This window comes from Argiope bruennichi, chromosome X2, assembly GCF_947563725.1.
Source record: "Argiope bruennichi chromosome X2, qqArgBrue1.1, whole genome shotgun sequence".
Lineage (NCBI taxonomy): Eukaryota > Metazoa > Arthropoda > Arachnida > Araneae > Araneidae > Argiope > Argiope bruennichi.
Genome location: NC_079163.1, coordinates 73,972,784 through 73,998,250, shown reverse-complemented (window position 1 = coordinate 73,998,250; position 25,467 = coordinate 73,972,784). Strand labels below are relative to the sequence as shown.

The 25,467-nt window shown below is 29.0% G+C and overlaps 1 protein-coding gene across 1 annotated transcript in view; it reads right to left on the bottom strand.

The window, feature by feature from the left end:
• Positions 1-15,797: 15,797 nt before the first annotated feature.
• Positions 15,798-25,467, bottom strand: part of LOC129960148 (neuroglian-like) — a 27,952-nt gene continuing 18,282 nt past the window's right edge. The window contains exons 16-22 of the mRNA XM_056073332.1: positions 24,777-24,963; positions 23,712-23,834; positions 23,233-23,424; positions 22,676-22,807; positions 20,317-20,475; positions 20,018-20,231; positions 15,798-17,466 (exon numbers count right to left, since the gene is read on the bottom strand). Coding sequence (XP_055929307.1) covers positions 17,256-17,466; positions 20,018-20,231; positions 20,317-20,475; positions 22,676-22,807; positions 23,233-23,424; positions 23,712-23,834; positions 24,777-24,963 — 1,218 coding nt within the window. The 3' untranslated portion in view covers positions 15,798-17,255. The remainder of the gene's footprint in view (positions 17,467-20,017; positions 20,232-20,316; positions 20,476-22,675; positions 22,808-23,232; positions 23,425-23,711; positions 23,835-24,776; positions 24,964-25,467) is intronic.

Genomic DNA, 25,467 nt, shown 5'->3' with positions numbered 1-25,467 from the left:
TACGAGCAAAATTTATCTAATGCTACTGAACCGCAATTGTCAAATGGCAATCTCTTAAGTTCAGATGCGCGTATTTTTCAGATGTTTACGACTAACCACATCTCGCATGGTTAGATCTTCATTACTTTTAGCGCAGCCAATAATTTATGATATTATTAAGAAATGTTTTCTTCTCATTGCGGCAACTATTTGTTTCTAGTAGCGAAGGGGAAGAATTACTAGGGAAGGAAATCTCAAACTTTGGAGTTTCTTTTAAATTTATCTCTGAGAAATTGGAGTTAATTAAAGTTAACTAAAGGGGATAGGAGGGAAAAAACGATGCAGTGATTTCGTATTTAAATGGGGCATCTTTTAAAATGAAAATAAATTATGAATAAACATTTCTAATTGTAAAGAAGACTAAGTTAGAAAAGTAGAGTTTTTTGTGGCACTTAAAATAACTTCTTCGAAGTCTTTGGACATTTCGGTTCCTAACGTACAGCCTAACATTCCCTTATCAGTTCCCAAGTTCCACAAACTTAGAAAAGTTTATATTCTTTTATATAAAGAATATTTTTTGTGAGTTTCTAAGACATGGATAGTGCCGGATTCAAAGTTCTTAATTCATTCTCCAAAATTCAGCGTACGGTTTTCCTGCGAGTGAAAATCTGAGTGTAATCAAAACCCAAAGCAACAGTCACTTAAGGCTAAATAATCGCAAATTTAGAGTATTTGCATAAGGATGTGACTAAGTTATGGGAACGAGAGAAAACTGAAAAATTTCTTAATGATGTGGAGGAAAGGCAATATGAAGAATTTTAATAAAAAGATGATTTTATATTTGGCGAAACAGAAACGAATTTTTCATTTTCACAAAGTCAACAGCTTCTATTTTCAATAAATAAAGATTCTCAGATAAATGCCAGTAAAAAATATAGCTATAATAAATTTTCTATCGTAATTATTCAAATGTTATCGATACATATATAAAAATATTTATTTTTATTGTTTCTTGAAATTTTTTACTGTCACAACTAATGCACTCGGTTTGTTAAAAACTGTAATTAATTATTTTATGCAATTTGATCTTAATGTCTTCCTCAAATTTGATAGACTTGAAACTTCGATTTTGATAGACATTGAACTCTTATTATTTAAGAAATCTTATACCGTTCTATTTATTGGGCTAAATAGAGAATAAAATATTATCTCTAATTTTTTGTCACCTCGTCTAAAATTTCTCTTTCTACATTCGACTTCTCGTACAGTTGCACATAAGAACGCCATTTATTATATATGGTAAAAATAATTGTGTCTATATATTATGCATACAAACGTGTGAATTGAGGTGGAGTGGAAGTCTGTAGAATGTTATAAAATTACATTGTACAGATAAATGAAGATGCCAGATAACGAAGATGATATCCTCATCGTCTGGTCAACGTTCAAAGCTGCGATTACCTCTCAAAATAGACTTCGTCTAGTTTCGCAATAGGACTAGAAAATAATTAAAAAATTAATCAAAATGTGTTGATCACAGCCATAAAATTTATAAAATTTGATGATTTTAGAAATTATTATATAAATATATTGGGAAACGAGGAGAATAATGGTCTATGATTGTCTATGGGCCAACAAAAATATTTACCTAAAAATCAATGTATTCTATATACTCCGCTAAAGTATGAATGAAGAGATGATGCTCTACTATGACATATACTTTATCTACACCAATGATGTAGGTAATTTCTGTTACACTATAATATATGATACAATAGGAATCTATAGGAAAATCTATTGATTGTACTGGTATGAATGCCTTGAACTAGTATATGTTTATGAAAGATTACATAATCGATGGTTGTTTATCTAAGCCCTAATCATATTTTTTTACTTTTTGCATATATAATATTGAAACCTGTGGCTTAGTCTCCCAACGCACAAGTCCGAGGTTCGATCCTTGGGCTGGACAAGGTTGACTCAGCCTTTCATCCCTTCAGTGGGTTGATAAACTGAGGACCAAGCATGCTTGGGAACTAAACACTGGGGGTACCGCGGTAGGCTGACCACCTAACCGGGACATATGCCTTTCACCGCAGGGCCCTAGGTCAAGAAAGCAGATATAGGCACTGTAGGCCTTGGTCCATCTGGGCTGTCGAGCCACTGAGTTTAGTTATATATAATATTAAATATATTTATGACTAAACATTAAAATAAAATCAGGACGATGAGGGCATTACCTTCGTCGTCTGGTTATATCACTCTCCAAACTTCCACTCCTCAACAAATTGCACGTTTGTATGCATAGCATATAAACACAATTATTTTTACCTACATATTATAGATGGTGTTCTTATGTGCACATATACGAGAAGTCGAACGTAGAAAGAGAAATTTTAGATGAGGTGATAGAAAATTAGAGGTAATAAATTATCTTCCATTTAACCAAATAAATAGAAAAGTATGAGTTCTTAAATAATACGACCTCAATGCCTATCAAAATTTGAAGCTTAAAATATTTAACTGAGGAAAATATCAGGAGCAAGTTACATAAAATAATTAATTACAGTTTTTAACTAACATTAATCTCAGTGAATGAGTTGGGTGCTAAAGGTGGCTAACATAAATAATAATAATAATAATACAAAGTTATAAAAGAATGCAATATTTTTTATTTTCATATTGATAATGTTTGTATAATACGATGAGAACCTTATATAGATATATTTTTTATTGTCATTTAGATAAAAATCTTTATTTATCGAAATTAGAAACTGCTGACAGCGAAATTGATAAAATGTTTTTCGGAAAAAATGCGATTCTGCTTTCACAAATATAAAATTATCTTTTTATTAACATATCCAAAAATAAATTTCATGTTTCGTAGTACAAAGTAGAAAGGCAATTATGAATTTTGAGAGTCTTTCTTTCTGTTGATTGGATCCAAATTTTTACAAATATCTTCAATTCTAGTCACAAGACTCCGTTATTTGAAGAGTCATTTATTTAAATCACTGAGTTTTTCAGTTACGACATTTTAAAATTTTTCTATAATTTTAAATAATAAAACAAAGCACCAAATTTCATCTACCTAGCACCTTTAGTTTTTGAGTTATAGAATTTCTATGCAGAAGGACCGATAATCAAACTTCTAAAATTTGATGGAAATCTACATATTTGGTGTTAAGATCACATGCAAAATTTCATCCATCTAGCTCAATATATTTTTTATCGTGTTCACAGATAAACAGACAAATGTAACGCCAATTATTTTCGGGGGGGGGGGAGGGATCAGTGAATTCGGAAAAACTCAAAAACTCGAAGCCCCTTTTATTGATGACTATAATATGTATTGTTTTAATCTAATAGGTGTAAAGACAATTTAACCTTCAAGAATCAACTTCGTGAAAACAAAGAAACTATTCAATATTTCGATGTTTTTCAATGTACTATTTTTATAAAAAGAAAGGAATGATTATTCTCAATATTTCCACCATGTATACTGACATCTATCAGTTTTATTCCATGCCCTTTCTCCACTCATTCATCAACTGCCTATTGACTACTCTATACAAGACTGAAAAGAAATCGAGTCATCTTATATAAGAGCCTGCTCTTTGATAAACTATATCGTGCTGACTAAAAGAGGGGGGAAAGAATGCACGAGGGCTGTATAAAACGTGTCCGACCACTGGATGAAAAAAAATATTTTTTACATGACAGGATTGGGATCCTAATGTCTTTCAAAGTAGGATGCTTACGCCTCCACACTCTTAGCTCACCGATTTTTCAACAGCCGAAAGCACGTCTAGAAAGTTTCTTTTAAAATGATCTTCATCTCTGATCTTCACGTTCTGCGTTGTTTCTTTTCTACTCTAAAAGAAAGTTTTCAATCGTCTTAAACTCTGTTAGCAACCAGAAGTTGCAAGGAGCTATGTCTGGAGAGCAAAGAAGTTAGTGAACAAATCCATGTTTCACCAAGAAATTCTGGAAAGGTGAAGTGACTTTGCTGGAGCATTGTTTGGTGCAACTGCCAATTTTTCGTCATTGGAGGGTTTTACCTTTTTCTCTAAATTGCATCATGGAGTTGGCAGAGAAATTATTAATAGTACCCCTTTCTCATTCTCAGCTAATGTTTTTTTTTTTAAATCAAATTTTCCACTCTAAAAACCAGAGTTGCATTCCGGCGCTGTTTATAGTCAAGTGGAATTCTGATCATTCTCCACTGATGTGCAGCCATTTTTAAATAAGTTGAACTACTCCTTAATTTGTGTTACTCCTATCTCCAGACACCTATTCAATCTTGTGAATTGTTTTGCTTTGAGAGTCACCAAGCTTTTGAATGAATTTAATTCAGTATTTTTGCTCAATTTGTGCATTTATCATGAAAGAAACTTTTTAAAAAATCTGACAAATACATTCGACAGCAAGTCACTCATCTGCCACCATGCAGCGATTAGAACTCTCTAGCCCAGAGAAAAAAAAATTCAGGCATGCATATTAAGGTGTCTCCTTTCATTGCGTGCAGTGGCACCACCCTAGCATCGCTACTCTAAGCAGGAAAATTCAAGATTGGATACTTTTTATACAGCCCTTGTATTTGAAGCTGAGTAAAAAAAGAAAAAATTGTCGTACAGAAGTTCAGAGCAGGAAGTGTATGATCAAATACTATTCGATGTTATAATGTTTTGTTTATATAAGTGTACATATATGTATATATATACTCTCTCTCTCAATATTATATATATATGCACTCATGTCCAAAATTAAGGTCACAAAAATGTTTTTCAAAGTAATTCTAAATAGCTATCTGTAAAATTTAAACAAATTATATTTTGTATATTGTGAAGGACCGGTAACACGATATTAATCTTTGTTTTTGGAAAAAATGTTGTTTAGCATTAGTTTTTCAGGAACTACTGAAATTACACCATTTAGGCATCTGGGATTTTTGCCTGCAATTTTGTGAATATTGCATTAAAACAAAATATTTAACATGTTTCCAGTGAGAATGAGTTCTCATAATCGTTTAGACGATTGCTTGAGATGGACAGCCGTTGGCAGGCTTGAAGCAGGGCAGTCTCAGGCGGAGGTGGCTCGATGGTTACAAGTGGTACCGAAAGTGGTATTCAGGTTGTGGAATCAATTCCAAACAAGTGGTACTGTAACCAGGAAGGCTGACCAAGGCTGTCACAGAGCAACGACGCCTGTACAGGATTGCTATCTGGCATTAAGCGCACGACGGCATAGGCTGACAACGGCTCCTCAACTTGCTCGTGACCTTGCTGCTGCGTCTGGAATAAGAATTTCCAGACAAACAGTATACAGACGTCTAGCAGAGAGGACCCTTTATTCCCGGCAACCAGTTGAGTTCGTCCCTTTGATTACATCAAACAGAAAAGCCCAGTTGTTCTGGTGCCGAACACATCAGTCTTGGGCACAGCAAGAATGGGGGCGTGTTCTTTTCAGTGATGAGTCGAGATTTACCACACAGAGTGACTCTCGTCGAATCTTCATCTGGAAAGAGCGAGGAGCTCGCAATCATCCCTCCTACGTAAAAGAAATCGACAGATTTGGTGGCAGAGGAATCCTTGTCTGGGGTGGCATAACGTTGGGCAGTTGTACACCACTGCACGTCTTCAATGCGGGTACTGTCAATGCACATCGCTATAGGGATGAGATCCTTGAAGCCTATGTGAAATTATTCTGGGGTGCTTTTGGCCCAGACTTCATGTTTATGGACGATAACGCGCGTCCACACAGAGCCCAGATCATTGATGATTTTCTTGAGGAAGAGGGTATTCGACGTATGGACTGACCCTCGAGGTCTCAGGATACTAATCCTATTGAACATGCTTGGGATGGTCTCGGAAGAGCCATTGCACAGCGTAACCCTCCTCCTTATACCCTCCAAGAGTTAAAAGCCACGCTTTTGGAAAAATGGAATTTGTTGCCCGAAGCATTTATTGACACCCTCATAAAAAGTATGAAAGCTCGTTGTGAAGCCTGTATAGCAGTGCACGGTGGTCATACTCCATATTAGACAGGCTTCCCCCGAGATAAATGCTTTATCTCTGATTCATAATGTAACACTTTTTGATATAACCTGTTTCTTAATTACCAATTAAAATCTTTTCCATGTTGTTATGTGTCTATGTTCTTTCTTCCATTGTAGTGTACCTCTGTGCCAAATTTCGTGGCAACACAGTCAATAGTTTTTCATTTTTCGCAGATTTTATGTTTGTGACCTTAATTTTGGACATGAGTGTTTATATATATATAAGTATAAGTAACCATATCTAAAATTAAAAAAACATATATATATTTTGGAAACGAAATTAAATCATTTCGGAATCGCAACTAAAAATTATTTCTTATTGAAACTAAAACCTAAAAAGGAACAGAAAAAGCACCATAGTATTTAGAGAGCGCAAATGGAGCTACTACTAAAACACAGATGAATTGAGACAATAGTAATAAAAACCAAGTTAATAGGAAAAAAAAAATCAAAATTAAACCAAATAAAAAAAAATCCGGCCTGAAGACTTTCTCAGGGGTCACCTTGAGGCAGGGATTTAAAAAGGTTACGGAGATTTAAGCAATAATTGAATTTATTAGAAATTTAATATATTTAAAAATTTTCTAATTAAAGAAAACTATACTAAAAGATTTAAAAGAGGTAAAGGAAAAGGTAGCAATTTTCAAATTATATTTGAGGAATTTCAACATTGCTGTAATCTGGAACATAATAGTGAAAACATTCACAAAATTAGGAAATACATTTTTGGTCTTAGAAATATTAAAATTAAATGGTTATTAAATAATAAATTCGGGGATTTAGAGTTTAAAAATTCGTACACAAATGTATAATTCTTGATCTAATTAAATGTAAGCTTAACATTGGAAAAAACGATTTACTTTTTAATATTAAAATAATGTTTACAAAGAATTCTGTGTGATAAAATTCTTGGATATTTACTTCGAAAATCTAAAATTACTTAAAATTGTACATAATAATAATATATTTTTTCCTCTATCAGATAAAACAAGTGTTTCAATAGCGTTTAGTTATACATCAATTTTAAAGGAAAAAAAATCGTAATTATAATTACTATAGCAAAAATTTAGATAAAATAAATAAACAGATTGTTACTGTAACAAAGAAAACTTAAAAGATTTTATAGATGTGGATAAAGGTCATATTATTACAGGTAATTTAAAAATTATTGAATCCAACTCTTTAAGAGAATTAATGGAAAGAGGAACTAAATTTAGATTAAGAAAAAAAATAAACCATAGTAAAATTTAAATTTCTATTGGTAAAGATTTGGATATTTTTATTGCTAAATTATCTAGAAAATACCATTGGCCTACGGAAGGTTTCGGGGAATGGAAAGTGAGTATTTTAGAGAAAATTAAAATAAAAATGAATACTGATATTGACAGATCTAAAGAACGCGGGATTTATTTTAGCAAAACATTAAAAAAAAGAAATAAAAAATTTAAAAGAAAAATTTGTTATTACAGTAATAGATAAATCAGCAAATAATTTCTGTTTAATTTGTAAATATTATTATAAAGAATTATTAATTAATGAATATAACTCTAATGCAACTTATATTTTAAAGAACACGGGGAAAAAGGAATTAGATAAAAGAATGTTAGCTTTCGCAAAAAATAAATAAATTAAAAAAAAAAAATTAGGACTTGCTCTCTAAACTATCCTTATTTATTCCCAACAGTTAAATTTCATACAAATCCATTAAAATTCAGATTCGTGACTTGTAGCACTGGCAGTTATAATTACTATACGGGAAAACATTTCTTTAAATACTTAAAAATTATCCTGGACAAAATCAAAGATGAGGACATCTTTATAATTTCTTGTAAAAAAGAAGTACTGGATTTTCTTAAAGATAACAACATTAATAAACTTAATACTTATGATTTCGAAAATTTATACACCAATCTACCTCATGAAAAATTAATAAATGTCTGTACTTTTATATATGACGAATATTTAAATGAAGATGTTATTCCTAAAAATAACTGGCTAATGTAATTTTAATATAACTGAAAATTACGTTTTTAATGGAATTAATTTTTATAAGCAAGTAAAGGGCATTCATTACAATGGGAACAGCTTTCTCAAGTGCTTTAGCTAATAGTTACCTACATTACTATGAGAAAAAATAATTAAATATAATTTAATAAACGGGTGGGTGTATATTGATGACCTACTTTTGATAAACTTAGACTATACCAATATTGTTGCTAATTGCTATCCAAAAGATTTAATTCTAACAGAAACAAATAAAAATCAACTTGAGGCTACCTTTCTGGATTTAAAAATCGAAATTGCTAATGATAAAACAATAGTTGGTATCTACGATAAAAGGGACGAATTCTACTTTAAAATAACGAAACTTTGTAATTATCATTCTAATCTAAACTCTAAAATTTTCAAAAATCTTTCTCACAATTTAACAGGATCAAAAGGGTTTGTAATAACAAAAATTCCTATATTGAAGCATCAAATAACCTCATTAAAAATTTAACTAATTGTGAATTTCCCAGAAACTACTGCAATATCAATTTTTTAATAAAACAAGAAAAGATTTGGGATTAATCCTTTACCTAAAATAAAAATAGACCTTCCGTTGCATATTAGATAACTCAATAGATGGCGCTGAGATCCTCCAATTATTTTTTACCTTAATGCGTTAGCTTGGAAGTGTAGAGCGAGGGAAACACAACGGGAAAGCTTAAAAAATTTTTTTGCCTGCTGCTGGTATGTCTTTCCTTTTTGTTTCATAACTGATTTGAGTGTTATTAAATGGTTATTTTATGTTATTGTATCTTTACTTATTAGTGGACGTATTCTTCTAATATATTGTTTTTCTTTTCTATTAAAATGGTATATCTCTTAGGCGTAATTTCAGGGAATTTTCGGGTCGCGAGGAATCGATATTAGACTGTTTAGTCTGCATTCCTTCACAGAAAAAAAAAAAAAAAATCTTTTTTTTTTTTTAATCCCTGCCTGAGGGTGACCCTTGAGAAAGTTTTCAGGCCGGATTCTTTTTTTTATTTGGTTTAATTTTGATTTTCTCTCTATATATATATACAGAGCGAGAGAGAGAGAGAGAGATCGCATACAATATCTTGTGCTAATAGAAATCATAAAATACATTTTTTGCGAAATAAAGCGTTGTTCTTACATCCGAAAGAGAAAAAAAATGTAAATTTAATTAAATCTAAATATTTTCTCAAACTTTTAAGTAGTAAGTTGTTCTTTCTGAGATTATCATCGGATTTATTCGTATGATTATTAACTTTTATGTATTAATTTTATTACTTGGTGAATAAATGCTTTTTCTTTTATGGCGATCTAACTCATTTTGTTAGGTTTAATCAAAAAGGTTCTAATATAAGTTTACAATTATTAAGCTAATTATTTTTAAAGACATTCTATGGAATAATTATCTCTGTAATATATAATAATTATTTCTATAATTTTAATTGGTATAATTAAAGACGATTTCAAATTTCTCTTCACATCTAAAGTAGCAACATATAAGATGAATCAATCATGTAAATATTTAAAAAAAATACCTCAATAAGGTAAATTAAAGATGAATGTACAATAAGAGTGATGCTCTGCGATTTGTGTCACCCACTTATAACACATCTTTATTCTGTATCTCAGTCTTGGTAGTAAGGAATCTTTGGCAATCAAAAGGCACTCATATGGAATACTAAGTTGCCAGTAGAGCATGGATTAAAACGGGCTTACATTTACTAGTAAAGGAAAGGTAGCAACACTTCATATACAGAGAGTCTCAGCAGCAAGATAACAACGTTTAAGAAGGGTGGGGTGCACCAAGAAGACCTAATCACATAGTAATACTTGGTCGGAAATGCTTATAGACACTGTAGATGGCGTTGCTAGTGCTCAGGAATTCCAAGTGCTTTTTAAGAGATTGTTAACTTCTACAGTCCATAGAAAGATTCAATGATCTCACATCTGCCCTCGTGAACAGAACGTGATCATAATCAATGATGTCACAGCTGTAGATAGTGAACCCATAATTTAGATCCAGCATGAATAATACATTTGTTGAAAAATATTTTCCCTCTCTCACATATGCATACTGATAATTTGATAGATGGCATCATTAAGATTACCACATCAGTCATTTATCCTGAATATAATAGTCCCTTAAATAGGCAACGAATTGAATTTTATCAATTGCAATTTATATTCAAATAGTGGGCATCTACTTTATATTATATCCCTCCATACATAAAAAGAATGACCAAGGGTGTGTGCCTGGAGCATTCGAGCCCGCTTTAAACGTTTACCAATGTTAAATTGTCTCTAATTGCCCAGAATTTTCTGTAACCAAGTATTCGGAAAGTTAGAACTCTCCAATGGTGGAGAGTTCTAACCAACAGGAATTATTAAATTCTTTCCCATTTGACACATTAATAACTTTTTAAATCGTTTTTTATGAAAATTTTCATTGGCATAAAAAAAAAAAAAACCCTCAATTTTTTTAAAAAAAAAATATTTACCATTTTATGACTTGGATTTTGTATTGACGTTTTATATGAAAGTTAATTAAAAGAATTTTTAACTGGAAAATATGAATTTATGGAATTATTATTCTGGAATGAATTTATTCAAAAACAAGAAATCTGTTCTTAATTCCAACTCATCGGACTTCATTATTTAAATGAGGGAGTTTATTTTTAGGAACTTTTTCTTAGTACTGCGAGCTTGAATGCTCTCAAAAATAAATATTTATTTTGCACAATTTTAAAAACTTTTTTTAATGCCTTGAGCATGGATATTCTATCAACATTTTTTATTAATTATCATGTTAATAATTTTTATATCAATATCATCATTTCAATCATCAGTTTCATCATTTTTATCCATATCTCATTAAAATAAGTATTTGGTATAATAGTTTTTGTCGTGAAGCAATGAGTTAGATGAGAAAAAAAAGTAGACATTCCGGTTTCTTATTAGGTGTACAACTTTATTTCCGCTGTTTCTCGATAATTAGCTTTAGCGGCAAGTGCTGGTCGAAATAAGAAGATAAAAAATGTCACATAGTAAGCTTGGACATTTGCCAATGTAATGACAGCATTACATTAGTTAATTTGTGTTTGCATCCTAAATTTGTTCTCGATTGAAGATATCAGTTTTTGAGCCGTATTCGCATCATTAGAAAAAAAGTTTCGATTTTTTGCTTTCATTTGAAGAAGGCTGAGGCGCTTCGAATGTTCTCAAATACTCACAATGAGTTTGCTATTAATGAAAGAAAATGTCGCGAGTGGTTTGAACGCTTCATAACGAGTGTTCAAGGTGTCATGCTCAGCGTTTGGTTGGATCAACTCGGGAACTGTTTAAATCGATTGAAACTATTGAAAATGATCAGTACCGAAAGCAATTGATATGCTTGAGCCGAGCATTGAAGAAGAAACGGTTGGAGTACCAAGAAAAATACGACGAAACGTCTTCCAACATAATAATACTCGGCCACATATCTCAAGACCGGTCAAGACATACTTTGAAATGCTCAAATGAGAAGTCTTACCTGAACCTCCACAGTCTCCAGAAATTGCTCCTTCCGACTACCATTTGTGTCAATCGATAGCTGACGGCTTGGCTGGTCAACATTTCTGATTTTATGAAGAAGTTCAAAAATCGATCGATGTGAATCACCTGAACAGACGTATGGTTTTTTCAAGATTTGGTATCCGATAATTGCCAAAGAAAACAAAAAGAGTAAAAGTAGTAGCTAGTGACGGACAGTATTTTGAATCATGAATAGCTGATCGCTTTTTAACAATAATGCATCACTTTTTTGGGGGGGAAAAACGGTAGAAGTAAAGTTGTACACCTAATTCAGTGAATTTAATACACGAATAAACTTGAACTTACACAACAAATTTAATGCGTTTTTGTGCGCATTATTTCATTGTGGATAATTACCTAATATATCCTATATACTTACTTTTGGTCGAGAAATTGCAATATGATAAATTAAACAAAAAAACAATTTTGTTTTAATTAAGTAAATCTTATTTCCATTTACAATTTTTATTTACACCATTGGTTTATGTTGAATTCATATCATTAGATAACAACAAAGCAATTCTTAGCAAGCCTACACTGCTAAAGAGATAACCGATTATATACAGGGGGCATTTATTCCGCATCCACTGCTTTGTCATGCAGCAAGCAATAATTTATTGTAACATGAAGATTATAAGTTGTAGACTAGCAATCATAACTTACAGGATTATAATTATAACTTATTATTATAAGCTTTCAAGGTGTCAAAAATCAAACTAAAGCTTACACGTAAAATACTAATTAATTTGAAATACTAACTACTTTTTAAAATCTTATCTGTCCAAGTTTGGATAGCGCATTATTTTTTGTTTTGCTTTGTTTTTTGCCATAATTTCTGGTTAAAATGAATGAATTTATAATTTTTGTTATTTGTTTTTATAATTGTTATAAATATACTATTGAAAATTCGTTTAACTATGTTTCATATAATTTTTTGTTTCAAAATACTGACAGTATTAGTATCTTTTCTTTGATGTCCGAGTTTGGGTAGGAGCGATCTATTTTTTATTACTATTATTATTATTGCAGTAAGTGTTTGGGGTTGTTTAGTATACAGTAGTTTTGAGAATTTTTAATTAAAATCTTTAAGAATTTCTTTAATATATTTAAAGAAAATTTCTTAGACAAATATTAACAATTCAAAAAGCCATAAGTGTATTGCATACAGTCCATTATATAAAAAATTCAAATAAAAAATCAATCGTACTATGTCGTATTATAATATAATGTAAGAAGCATAAACAAATACTAAAACTGCATAATACAAGATAAAAGTCTGAAAAGAAAGAATTAAAAATTCAACAACTGGCCCTATACTATAAAATTTCTTTTAAAAAGAATATTCATAAAGAAATGAATGTTCATGATATAGCAAAAATGGATTTTAGCTGTCCTTGTTTTGATGACAAAGTTTTTATTTATTTATTTTCATTCTGATATTCTCAATCGACCCAATTCTTTCTAAGATCCAAGGAAACAGGAAATTGAAGCTTCTGAGTGGCAGAACAAAAACAAGCACAATTGTTGGCATTATTTCAAACATCATTAGGACTATTAACTAAATAATATTTAAATAAACATGAAGATACCCTTTATCATTTGTTAGAATAATCAAATGCTTATCATAATCATTAAGCATATAATCCTCCAAATGTATGGGGAAAAATGCATCCAAAATTCTTTAAATTTTTGAAAAATCGAAGTTTAGAAATTTTTTAGACACAATAATAAGGACATTTTTATGTCTTGGAATTTATAGTACTTGACCACATTCGGGGGCAGTCCCATCAATATGATCTGTCAGCTTATTCCCTAGATTTTCAAAATGTATTCCGTTGCAATACACTAGCAAATATGGTTTAAAAAGGAACTTTCAGTACTTATAAGATGCTGAAAAAAGTGGTCATTTAGGCATCTCGGCAAAGCGTACGAAATAGAATACATCGTATGTTCCGGCAGTGCCTCATCCTCCGCCTTCCATTCAGTGTGAAGCACTATCTTGTTGCACAAATCATTGGGCAAAAGAAATACTTTTCTATAATTTATAAATAACTATGCTACAGGGTTTCTACAATTAGTCCTAAAACTGCTACCCCGATATTTACTTGAGAATTAAAAAGACAAAATATATAAAAATTCTATAAAATAACATTTTCCTTTTTATTTTACAGAACAGTGAAACAAATTTGAAATCAAAATACGCCATTGATTCTTAATTGACTGTGTGAAATTAAATCTTGACTATGTGCTATATGGAAATAAAAATAAATCATGTCTGCAGAATTTTTTTTTTTTTTTTACAATGCTTTAAGGTACTAATAAATATATATTAATAAAATATATATTAAGTCCAACCATTTAAAAAAAATGTGTCTTCAAGAATTCCAAAGCTTAAAACGCAATTTATCATCCTTCTGATTTAGCATATCAGAAACAAGCGGTTTTTAAGAAAAAATTCAAATACCACGACTATGCCAAATTTTTTATAATGTATTAAAAGACTGATTATTTATCTTAAATGTGAAGTTATATTTTAAAGTAACAACTTGTGTTATTAAGTTCTTAAATACTACTGTTAATAAAACAGATTTGCAAATAAAACTTATGAAGAAAACTATAAATGAGAAATGAAATAAATATGTAATAAGCAGTCTTTCCCCCTTAAATTATCCAATCTGTTCAGTATTTAGAAAATTTAAGTTTGCATGAAGTTTTTCCTTAAAAATTTTTTAATAAAACTGAGTCAATTTACATATGTTGAATCCATTACATAATAAAGGAAACATTTCAAACAGATTTATGACAAAACTTAAAAGTTGTTTCATTTTACAACTGCATTAATTACAGAAAGAAGCTTTTAGGATAAGCTGGAATATTTGTAAATTGCAAGAGAAATAACTTTTTTTTTTTTTTTTTTTGCAAATTTAAGAGAATACAAATCTTATTAGAGGAGCCACAAAATTATGATATTATTAAACAATATCTTAGTCGTTAGAATAAAATGTATTTTGAATATACTATCAAAGTATTATCGATGACAAAATAAATTGGTAAATAATATTATTTTTTAATTACTGTAGAAGTCATACTGCACTTACGTTTGCAATAAATCACTTTCTTAAGGCATTAAAAAAAGCTATGTTAATGTCTATAAACTTTCTTCTCTGGTATCATATAGTCTATATAATTGGATAAGAAATATTCAATTGATGCAAAAATTCTTTTCTTTCAGAATCAAGTACAGTATAGAAAAGTAAGACAAAAAATAAATAACCAAAATTCCTATTTGCTGATCATTTAAGTATGCTTTCATTTGCAGTGATTGATTTTTAATATTATCATCAACTAAAATTCAATGCTGTATATTTATTCCAAGACGAATTACATAGAAACAAATTATGTAAAATGTAATGAAATTTACTACAATTGTCTATTATTCAAAAATTTCAAAATTCAGCAAGGATTCAAAATCTTTTCACAAGTATTGAAATATTATTGAAAAAAAAATCATCTCATTAGCTGTTTTTTTTTTTGCCCTAAGATATAATTTTGATTCAAAGGCTTCAGCAGCACATAAAATATTATATACAATTCATTTATCATTCCACAAAAATCTTTTTTCTCATTTATTTCAGATCATTAAAATGTATGATACAAAAGACAAGCAAAGCAACAATACAACAAATTAATATCTAACCATAATAAAGTAAATATTTTAAATATTAATTCAGAATTCAACACTTAAAATAAAACAATAAAGAATATTTTGCAAGATATTTTAAATAAATTAATTCTGAATGACCTGTAAAAACAATTATTTTTAAAAGTGTGGAATGGAAAATTGTACATACAAGAATAGAAAAATAATCTGTAAAAAATACATTTTCTCTTTTAAACCAATAACAAAAACAAAAATAGTTTATTTTTAATACTACTTCTACATAAAGGCACAAGAGTTCATTAGAACACAGAACACATTAAACAATTACTGTTCTTGTGTTACAAGACATTAAAAAATGTAACTAGACAAATGATTCAGCAAAGAGTACTTGTAACTAAAAATTCCAGAAATTAATGTTGAATTAAAGGAAAAAAGCAATGTTAATAATTTTATGTTTATAATCAATACTAAAAATCTATAACAAAATGCACTTTCATATATTTGGAAGTGACAATGAAAAAAAAAAAAAAAATGGCGAAAAAAATCTGTAGATACCAGATGAAATGAAATCATCAAGATATTTATCACACAAGTACACAACCAAAAACTGAAACAGATTCTCTGAGCAAATAATCTCTCTGAGATACATTTAATGCCTAACTCCAGAGAGAACAATAATTCTATAAGGTAACTATCACTGTGATAGCTGCACTAAAAAATACGAGTGCATCGTAATAATTGTGATGCAAAAATGGAAAAGATTGCATTAAAAATACTTTGTCATTCCTAAAATAGCTGTATAAGTTCTGAGGTAAAAAAATAAAGCATATTAACAGTATAAAAATTAATACATCCATACGAAGAGACTATAATTTGAATTGGATTAGTTCTAATACTAGATGATAATAAAATATAGAAATCTTCTAAAAGTTATATCAAAAGATCAAAGAAATAAATGCTCTCTCATGAATGGCAGTAATGGAACATTTTTAAAAACCGGAATGAATTTAACCAACAAAACATATATAACAAATAAAAAATCACAAAACTGAAGTTATACAAAGTGAAAAAGATATTGAGTAAATCTTATTCATTGCATCTTTAACAAAAAGGTACATTGCAAACAACAACCATATAAGAAAAGTATTTACTCGCATAATTTTTTAATGTTATATTAAAAAGAATATTTATACAATTTTATTTTTAAAAAACTTGCAATTAAAAGAGAGCTAAAAAAATCACTATGGACTTGAATATTTTAGAACCATTTACTGACCATTATAACATTCAAATGCAAAACCTTCAAGAGTTAATTTATATCGGATATTGAAATTATGCGAGGAAGTATGATAATTTAAATCAACACAAAACAGACAATTGCAATTAATACTTTTATAATAACTTTATAAAAATATAAATATGCTTCAAGTTAACTGCTTCTATTTGAAATCGTTTTAAAAATATTATTTTATCAACAAATGATAACTATAACAAACACCATAGAGAAAACATCAACATATATATGAAACTGAAAATATCACTCAAGCCTGACAGTCATCTGAAATACATATAATATAACCTTTAACTACAATGATTTTAACATCAAATAAAACACTTATTTAAAAAATAAAAAATGCGATTACATCAGCCATTATATATAAAATATTGTATTCACAAGTTCATAATTAAAACATATCTGCAAAACACAAATTCCAAGTAATTCATTCACATTCCAAAGTTTAAACATTATTGAGCTATTCTTTACTTCATGATTATAATCTTGATAGTTCTTTGGAATGAATTTGTTGATTTGCTGTGATGGATGCTTTAAAAGACGACAATGTGAATGTCTTTTTCAATGATAGTTTCTTTTGCATGATAAAAATTCAAGAAATTGCTTTCACCAGTTTCAAAAAATTAAAACCATCTTTTTTAAACTTCATAGAGTTCGTAACAAACCTTGAAGGCTCATACAAAAGTAGCTAAAGCAGAGGGAGAAGTTGGTGCACCTCCTTTTTTATCTTTCTCTATGTATTGTCCAATAAATGAACCATCTTCACCAAATTTTCCCATTTCTCCTTCACCATAATCTGCCATGCTATCTGTATCACTTTCTTGACCTTTATAACTACTAGTTAAGGAAGTTCTACTGCCTCGTGGAACTGCATGTGTTTCAATTCTAAATTTGTAGAAAAATGACATATCTTAAAATGAAATTAAAAAATATCAGAGAAAAATGAGGGGGGGGGGGGAAGCATTTATGAAATTTTCTAGATTTTATGAAATTAAATGCAAATAGCACAATTGGTGCACTTTTTAATAATTTGTAAAAAAAATAATTATTTTAAAATTAGTCGTATACAAATATCAAAGGAAAATTAAATAGTTCCAATTTAATTATTTTTGAATTAGAGGGAAAACAATCATAAATATTTCACCTAACCATGATTAACTTTTTTCAGCATGGTAGAAACAGAAAAGAAAAAAAGGACACACATTTTAAAATTTTCTATAAAAATCATTTTGAAACCTAAAAAAAAATCACTGAAAATGTAGTATCGTGTTTTAACTAATTTTAAATGATTCAAATTTCTTTTTCTTATGAATCAGTTTCTCTAGAAGAGCAGTGTCTCCAAATGAGGACACCAAACCCTAGCAGAGGAAAGTTAGTTAAAAACTTTTCTTATGAACATTCTTTGTTTAGATCATTAACCAATTGTGTGTATTTTTCTTATATTTAAAAAATTTTCAAAAGCCGATCTGGAAAGAGTTAGAATATCCAAAATAGTTTAATAACTTCGCGCCACCGAAATTCTTTTTTTCTTGCTATATGTCTTAACATTACAGGAATTTTAAAGAATTCAACAACGATATGAGAACATTCAAAGGCCGGAAATCAACAATTAAAATAAAACTAAATAAAAATCGAATGAAAAAGGAAATAAACCAAACAAGCACATACTACAGCAATAAGATTAAAATGTATATTGCATACAAAAAGAGGGAAATAAAGAAGAGGTGAAAGATGACGAAATTTAATCAATACAAATGAGAAAGAAATAATTGAATTGAATTTGACCTTTTCAAAGTTATATGAAGTATATGCAATAAGCAATTTCACCTTTCTATGAACTATTGATCAAATGATCAAAATTAAAATAATTTCATTAACAAAGGATCAGTTTTGTACTGAAGAACATAATTATGAACACTGAAAGGAATGAAATGATAAAATCAAATGAGGAAACTAACAAAAATGCAAAAACATTTTCAAAAATATAAAGTTGATACATCAAATCATGGAAGAACCATATAGAGATAACAAAACTAATGTTTGATCTGACACAGTTTATTTCTGGAAAATTGGAGAATGCACATGTACAATTAAACGCATAATATATACTTGTAATTTAAGCAGACTATGAAAGATCAAATGTTGTACAGGAAGATATATGCAAGCACATGGAAAAAGAGGAATCATAGAAGCAAAAATTCGGAAATTATTTAAAATAACACATATAGTTCCTTGCAAATACATGAAAAACTGTTTGACTCTTCTATTTTAACCCTTTAACTGCCATGAGCGTATATCTTGCAAAGATGATTCGTTAACTGCTTCGGGCTTATATATACGACATTCCGAAATACATTCCATTACAAGGTGCTGCTATTCAAGATGGATTATCATCTACCAGAACTTTGGAATGCAATAAATTGCCCTTGATGAGAGTCTGCGAAGAATTTACCAATTTCAGTAATTTAGTAAAAACGGGGATGTTCTAAAATCGTTAAATTAATATCTGAAATTATACCTTGCGTTCTTGTTTTGATAGGTTTTTAATTTTTATTCTTTCGTCCCGTTTTTATTTACCTTGCGCCATAAAAGGATTTTTTTTTTGTATATAACTATTATTTGATAGATATCTTCAAAATAAAAAACGACGAAATATGAAATTATGTCAGACTAACATGATTTTCATAGCGATTATTCTATTACTCTGAAATTAAAGTTTTGTACTTTCCTTTTTTCCCCCTTTCTTTTTGGGGAAAAAAAATGCAAATAGTGCCTCTGCTTTTCTACAAATCACTATTCACGCTTGAGCAAAATAGGTGGCATCGTGGAAAGAATATCGTAAAATTTCATCGACAGTTAAGAGTTAAATAAATAATATGGCTAAATAAGAGATAGTTACCTAAAATATTTCAGTTTACCTTTTCTGGAAATTTTGTGGGATCAAATTAGACTATATAAATTCCCTTGCCAGAGGTGTATCTATTTCCTTTTAAATGCTCCATGTTTTAGATAATTTATAAATACCTAAGCATAGAAATTCTATGGCTATGAAACATTTGCAAGTGCATTAGTATGATATTTACTTACAAATTTAAAAGAAAATTTGATTTATCTTAGTAAAAATATTACCAATGAGGTAAAGATAGTAATAATTGAATTGGAAAAGTTATGTGAGATTATATTTATCAACTACCAAATATAACTTGTGACAGTTTCAATAAGAATGAAGTCACACATTATATTACAGGATGGAAAAAAGTCAAAAGAAAAAATTTAATAGATTTGGAAATTTTCAAGCAAATTCAAATTCAGATGTTTCCCAACAATGTATATGGTATATGGCACCATAGCAAAAGTTCAGTACATAAGAAAAAGAGTCATTGTTCCACAATGGATATTTCCATCTTTCTAAAATTAATACATTATTATTACTTACGGTTTACTATACTCATTAAATCCTCCATCATCTGGGAAATCGAGATCCCTGCCCTGGGCAACTTCTTTTTCATGCACAGAATATTTACCACCACGATTTCGTTTAACTAAGCAAACAAGAATCAATAATAATAGAAGAAGAGCTATAGCACAAAGCATTCCTATGAACCATGCAGCAGTAGCAATATTTTCAGGTCCTTCAGGAGCAGCTAAAACTGAATATTTTAAAATATAAATGATATATGATAAAAAAAAAAATACGATAAAAAAAGAACTGAATAAATAAAAGTTAAAATTTACCTAATCCACCAGTTTCAATTTCTTCAATTCTACTAGGTGTTTCAAAGCGTCCATCAACAGCAACCACGCGCATTTCATATAGAGTACCAAAGTCAAGGCCTTTCACAATAACATAATCATCACTTTCTTCAATCGCAGTTTGATCCCAATGACCCTCACCTGAAAAAAATATTTAATAACTTTTAGAAAATATTTTTTGATAAAAACTACACTTATAATAGCAGAATCTTATTTCAAGTACTAAGAGGTCATTTTCACTTCTTTTTAAATAGGAGAAGCGGGGGGGGGGGAGAAAACAGAAAATTATCACATGTAATTAATTCATAAAGAAAAGTACTATCAAATGAATTTACATTTATGCACAAAATATTTTTAAAAAGTTTTCTTACAAAAAAATATTTTGTGGATAATTACAAAACAGAATACTGAAATGTCTGGTAAATACCACTTATATAGTTGTAAGATTTTCAAGTGATTTTAATCTATTTTCTCCCTATGCCGTGTGCAATTATTTATGGAGTATAATGAGAATTTTAATTACTATATTATATATTTTGCATTTGAATACAAGGCACAAATATCTAAAAAGAATTAAGAGGACAAACTACATAACAGATGCCCAGTAACTACTTCAAATCAAATCAATATGTAATATATGTGTTACACTGATTAATAAAAGATGAGAAAGTGGAATTTTATTATTTTAAAATACAATTAATGGAACAATCTAATAAAGGAAAATATAGTACAAAAAAGAAGAAATTTTAAAATTAAGAAGAATAGAATATTAGCCAAAGATTATAATGAGACACATAAATTTTGTCTATCACATAGCAGTTTTTGTTGACTTATTTTCTATTTTTTTCATTTTAATTTACACATTAGTTAAAAAATATTAAGATGGAAGTGAACGTAAAATCACAAAAAGAATACAACAAATATAGTTAGGAAGCAAAAAGAAAAGCAAATTATATATACAATTTAACTAAAACTTCGTATAATTAAGCATAGTATTTGTTTAAAACAACTGGATATTTCAATTTATAAGAAACAATATCCTTATAAAATGCTTATATAACAAGAAACATTTAACAAAAGGATATTTACAAAAAGCTAGGAAAAGATAATTATGCAATATATGCTTACCAAACATCATCTAATATTTATGCAACCACATTTTCTCTAATGAAAACAAAGCAAATTCAAAGCCTTCATAATATTATGAAGGCCTTTCAATCTGTATTAATTAGCAAACATTTTTTATGAATACACTTAGAAAAATATGAAGTCCACATAAACGGGTAATTTCAAAATTTCCATCAAGAAATACATTACAAACGGATTTTCAACTAAACAGAGAAAATGTTTCTTCCCTACAAATTTAAAAGCAATATAAAAAATGAAGCACAAAACAGAAAAAAGATCCAATATTATGATTTAAATATTATATCACTGTCCTTTTCTTGAGTACTTTCATACTACTGTGATGGAAAAACCATTTAAAATGCTAGATCTAGGATAAGTACCATATATATCAAGAATTCAATAAACGAAAATGTCTTATAAAATGATAAATCAAATTTGGCCTGTTAAAGTAGTCAATCATTTAGAGAAAATATTATGATAGCCCTTTTTTTGTTTAAAGTATTGTTATGGGCAATATTTATTGAATAACATTTAATACATTAATACAGTATAATTAAGGAATAGATAATCTAAATCAATTAAATTGCATTGTTACTGAACATTCATTTTTCAAAAAATATATCTCACTAGGCATTTTATATTAGTTTCACACACATACACACACAAATATTATATATATATACCGATGCATTTATAAAAAGATGTTACAAAGAATTTAATTTTTGTCCATTATTACGAATTCTTTTTAGGAGCAATGAGTAGGAAGAAACACAGTTTAAACAGGAAGGAAGAAAGTAGGGAAGAGACCACGAGAAACCATTTTGAGCTTTCAGAATGGAATTTTCTAGAAAAAACGTTTTTGGTTTTAGGATGTAAAGTGTAAGCATCGGAAAATAAGAAACTATGCAACTTAGAGGTTGAATAAAGTCTGAGTAATAATTAATTCTAAAACGTGGATAAAATGAAATGACTACTTGCATATTTATTGATTTATTTTAATTCCTAAAAAAATTAAGGCAATGTATTTCGTTATTCTATTGTACTTAAAACAATCGTTATTGAACAAAAACACGAAACTGATGCATCGATCATAATGGAAAATCAGATTTAACATAACAGTACAAATGGACAACACATTTTTTAATGGAAGTAATTAAAAATGCATTATTACAATTTCCAAACAATGCACATAATTTAATATTTTCATTAGCACCTTTTCGTCGAAACTGTACATAAAAATAACTGCCAGGATGTCCATCTACCGCTGGAACCCATGTAACTGAAACGCCCGCTTTGCCTTGTTCACCGGGTAGATGTGCCCATACAAAATTTGGGGTGTCTGGTGCTATAAGTGATAAGAAAAAGAAAAATGATAATGAAGTCTTGATCATACAAATAAATGGTATAATAAAAATTTATTAAGTGAAAGAAGTCATTAATCTCATGGTTTGAATTTGATTCTAAAGAATATTAATGTTACACTTCTTTTTATTCATTTAAAATTTCTAAAAAAATTCAAAAAATTAGTTAAGCCCATCAAAGAAAATACATTAAATATTAACAAATGTTACAAAATTATCTGGGAATAAATCTGAATAAAATCTTTTATTTAAAAAAAAATAATAAATCATTTAATGCTGTAAAAAAAAATAAAACTACAGATTTTCTTATAAAAATAAAATATGTGCAAAATGATGAACATGACTGAGGCAGGAAGAAGAGTAACATAATTTTTGTCTCATATAAGTTTTTAAGATACATTGCATTTACCATTTTCAGCTGACTGAGCATTAGTTTTAATTTCAATGTAATATGGATCTCCTTGCCCAGCTTTGGTTGTAGCATGGATTATAACTCGATACTTTGTATCTGGCTTTAAACCAGCAAGTTTAGCTCTTGTCTCTCTAGGATCGGTAATAGCAGGTTGCCGTTCTAGGATGGGTCCCAAAGAAGTTCCATCAACTGTAAGCAATGGAGATTAAAATTAACAGTACACAACAGAACAGTAAAATGACAGTAATGTGCTATGACAATAGAACATAATAAATTAACACTGTTTAATTTATTTGATGAAAGCGAATCAAATTATAGTTGATTCAACAAACTGTTAATGAATAGTTCCAATTAAATAACAGATTATTAATATCTTGTTTTAAAAGAATAACATGAAAAAAAAATGATCATTCAGATACCTTAAATATAACATTTAACATTAACAACAACAACAAAAAAAAACATTGAAGTCACACCTTTACGATAATATATTCTATAGCCTGTTAGATTGCCATTGGGTTCCATAGGGCGCTTCCAGATTAAGTATAAGGCACTAGCTCCCATTGGTATAGCTTCAAAATATGATACTGGTCCAGGTGCTGCAATAAAAAAATAAAATACATGTACAGTAATAAAAAAATTGTTTGATAATGGCTTACATGTGAATGGATTGCATTAACCACAGTAATATAAAATATCACCCATAGAGAATAACATCTAAAAAAGCACAGTAAAAAATAAACGTATGTGGTACGAAGGATTGCTTTAACACAGCTATATCATCGGCATACAATTAAAACAAAGTAAGTCAAAAGTAAAGAAACCTTATGTGTATATCAATATATGAGTATATTTCTTTATGCATGATATATTGATGTGAGAGTGATTTTTCCTCTTACAGAGACAACTTTTTAAAACACAGGTAACATTTTTTTTTACTTAGCAACTTTTAGTTGTATACCAACGATATTTTTTTTTCATGTAAATTGTCAATAATTGATGAATTTCCAAAATGCGAAACATACAACTTTTTGTATATACTCAACAGTCATCAAAACATCTTACTTCTTTGAGCAGAAGAGGTTACATTCTGAACATCACAATGGCACTCTGTAACGCAAATTTATTTTTTCGCATTTAAAACTATTTGTAATAAATTAAACAGTTTCCAAACTAATAATTTCTCAAACTAATTCTAATGCTGGACTCTAGAATGCAATTTTGTTTCATAAAGACAAAGTATTTTACAACAGAGATGGATTGTTCCTCACAGTTCATACATATGAATAGCAAGCAACATTTCATCAAATATTAAACAAATTCAACTTCCAAGCAAAATTTTGAATATAAAAAATAATTCTTCTTATTGATTAATATATAATCTTTAAAATATTTGCAGCAATTACAATAAATATATAAACATATATAAATATACACATATATATGCCAAAATGAAATAAAATCAAAGACTTTATTATTAAATTAATTATATCTGACAAAAAATTATGTCACAAAGGAATATCGGAAAATTATTGGCTTACTTCCTTCGGGTGTAAGAAAATCAATGGAATCTGATGGAGGTCCATTATAAACATCATTGAAAGCACAAACTCTTACAATATTCCTTGAATACGGTCTAAATATATCAACTAAGGCCTCAGTAACATTGCGAGGTACAATAACTTCTCTTAAATGATCCTCAGTTTCTTCAGAAGTCCATGTTTGAATCTATGCAAAGAGAAACTTTTTTTAAAGAGACAGAAATGATGTAAAAGAAAATATATGCATATTTTCATTTTAAATTAAAATGAATTAAATTTCCTCATTTTTGACAAATGCATGTATATAAATTTCTATAAATTTTTCTCAGATCTGTATTCTTTGGAAAATGTGAAGCATCATGGATAATTTTTCATCCACTAAATATACACTGATAAATTAGGTGAAAAACTTTAACAATAAAATTTCAGTAGAATAAATATGCAAACTCTCCTTTCCAAACAGAAGATAAACTTAATGAATAAAATAAGAATGTCTTAGAAACAAAATATAAAAACCTAAACAGTTGAAGATTATGTGGTATATAATAATTAATACTATTTCAAAAATGAATATTAGATCGAAATAATGCAGAAATCTGATTGTGAAATGCATTAATTTAACAAAATTATGCATTTTATGTAACTATAAAGAACTATGTATTCTAATGCTTCACGAGCTGCACAGTCAATC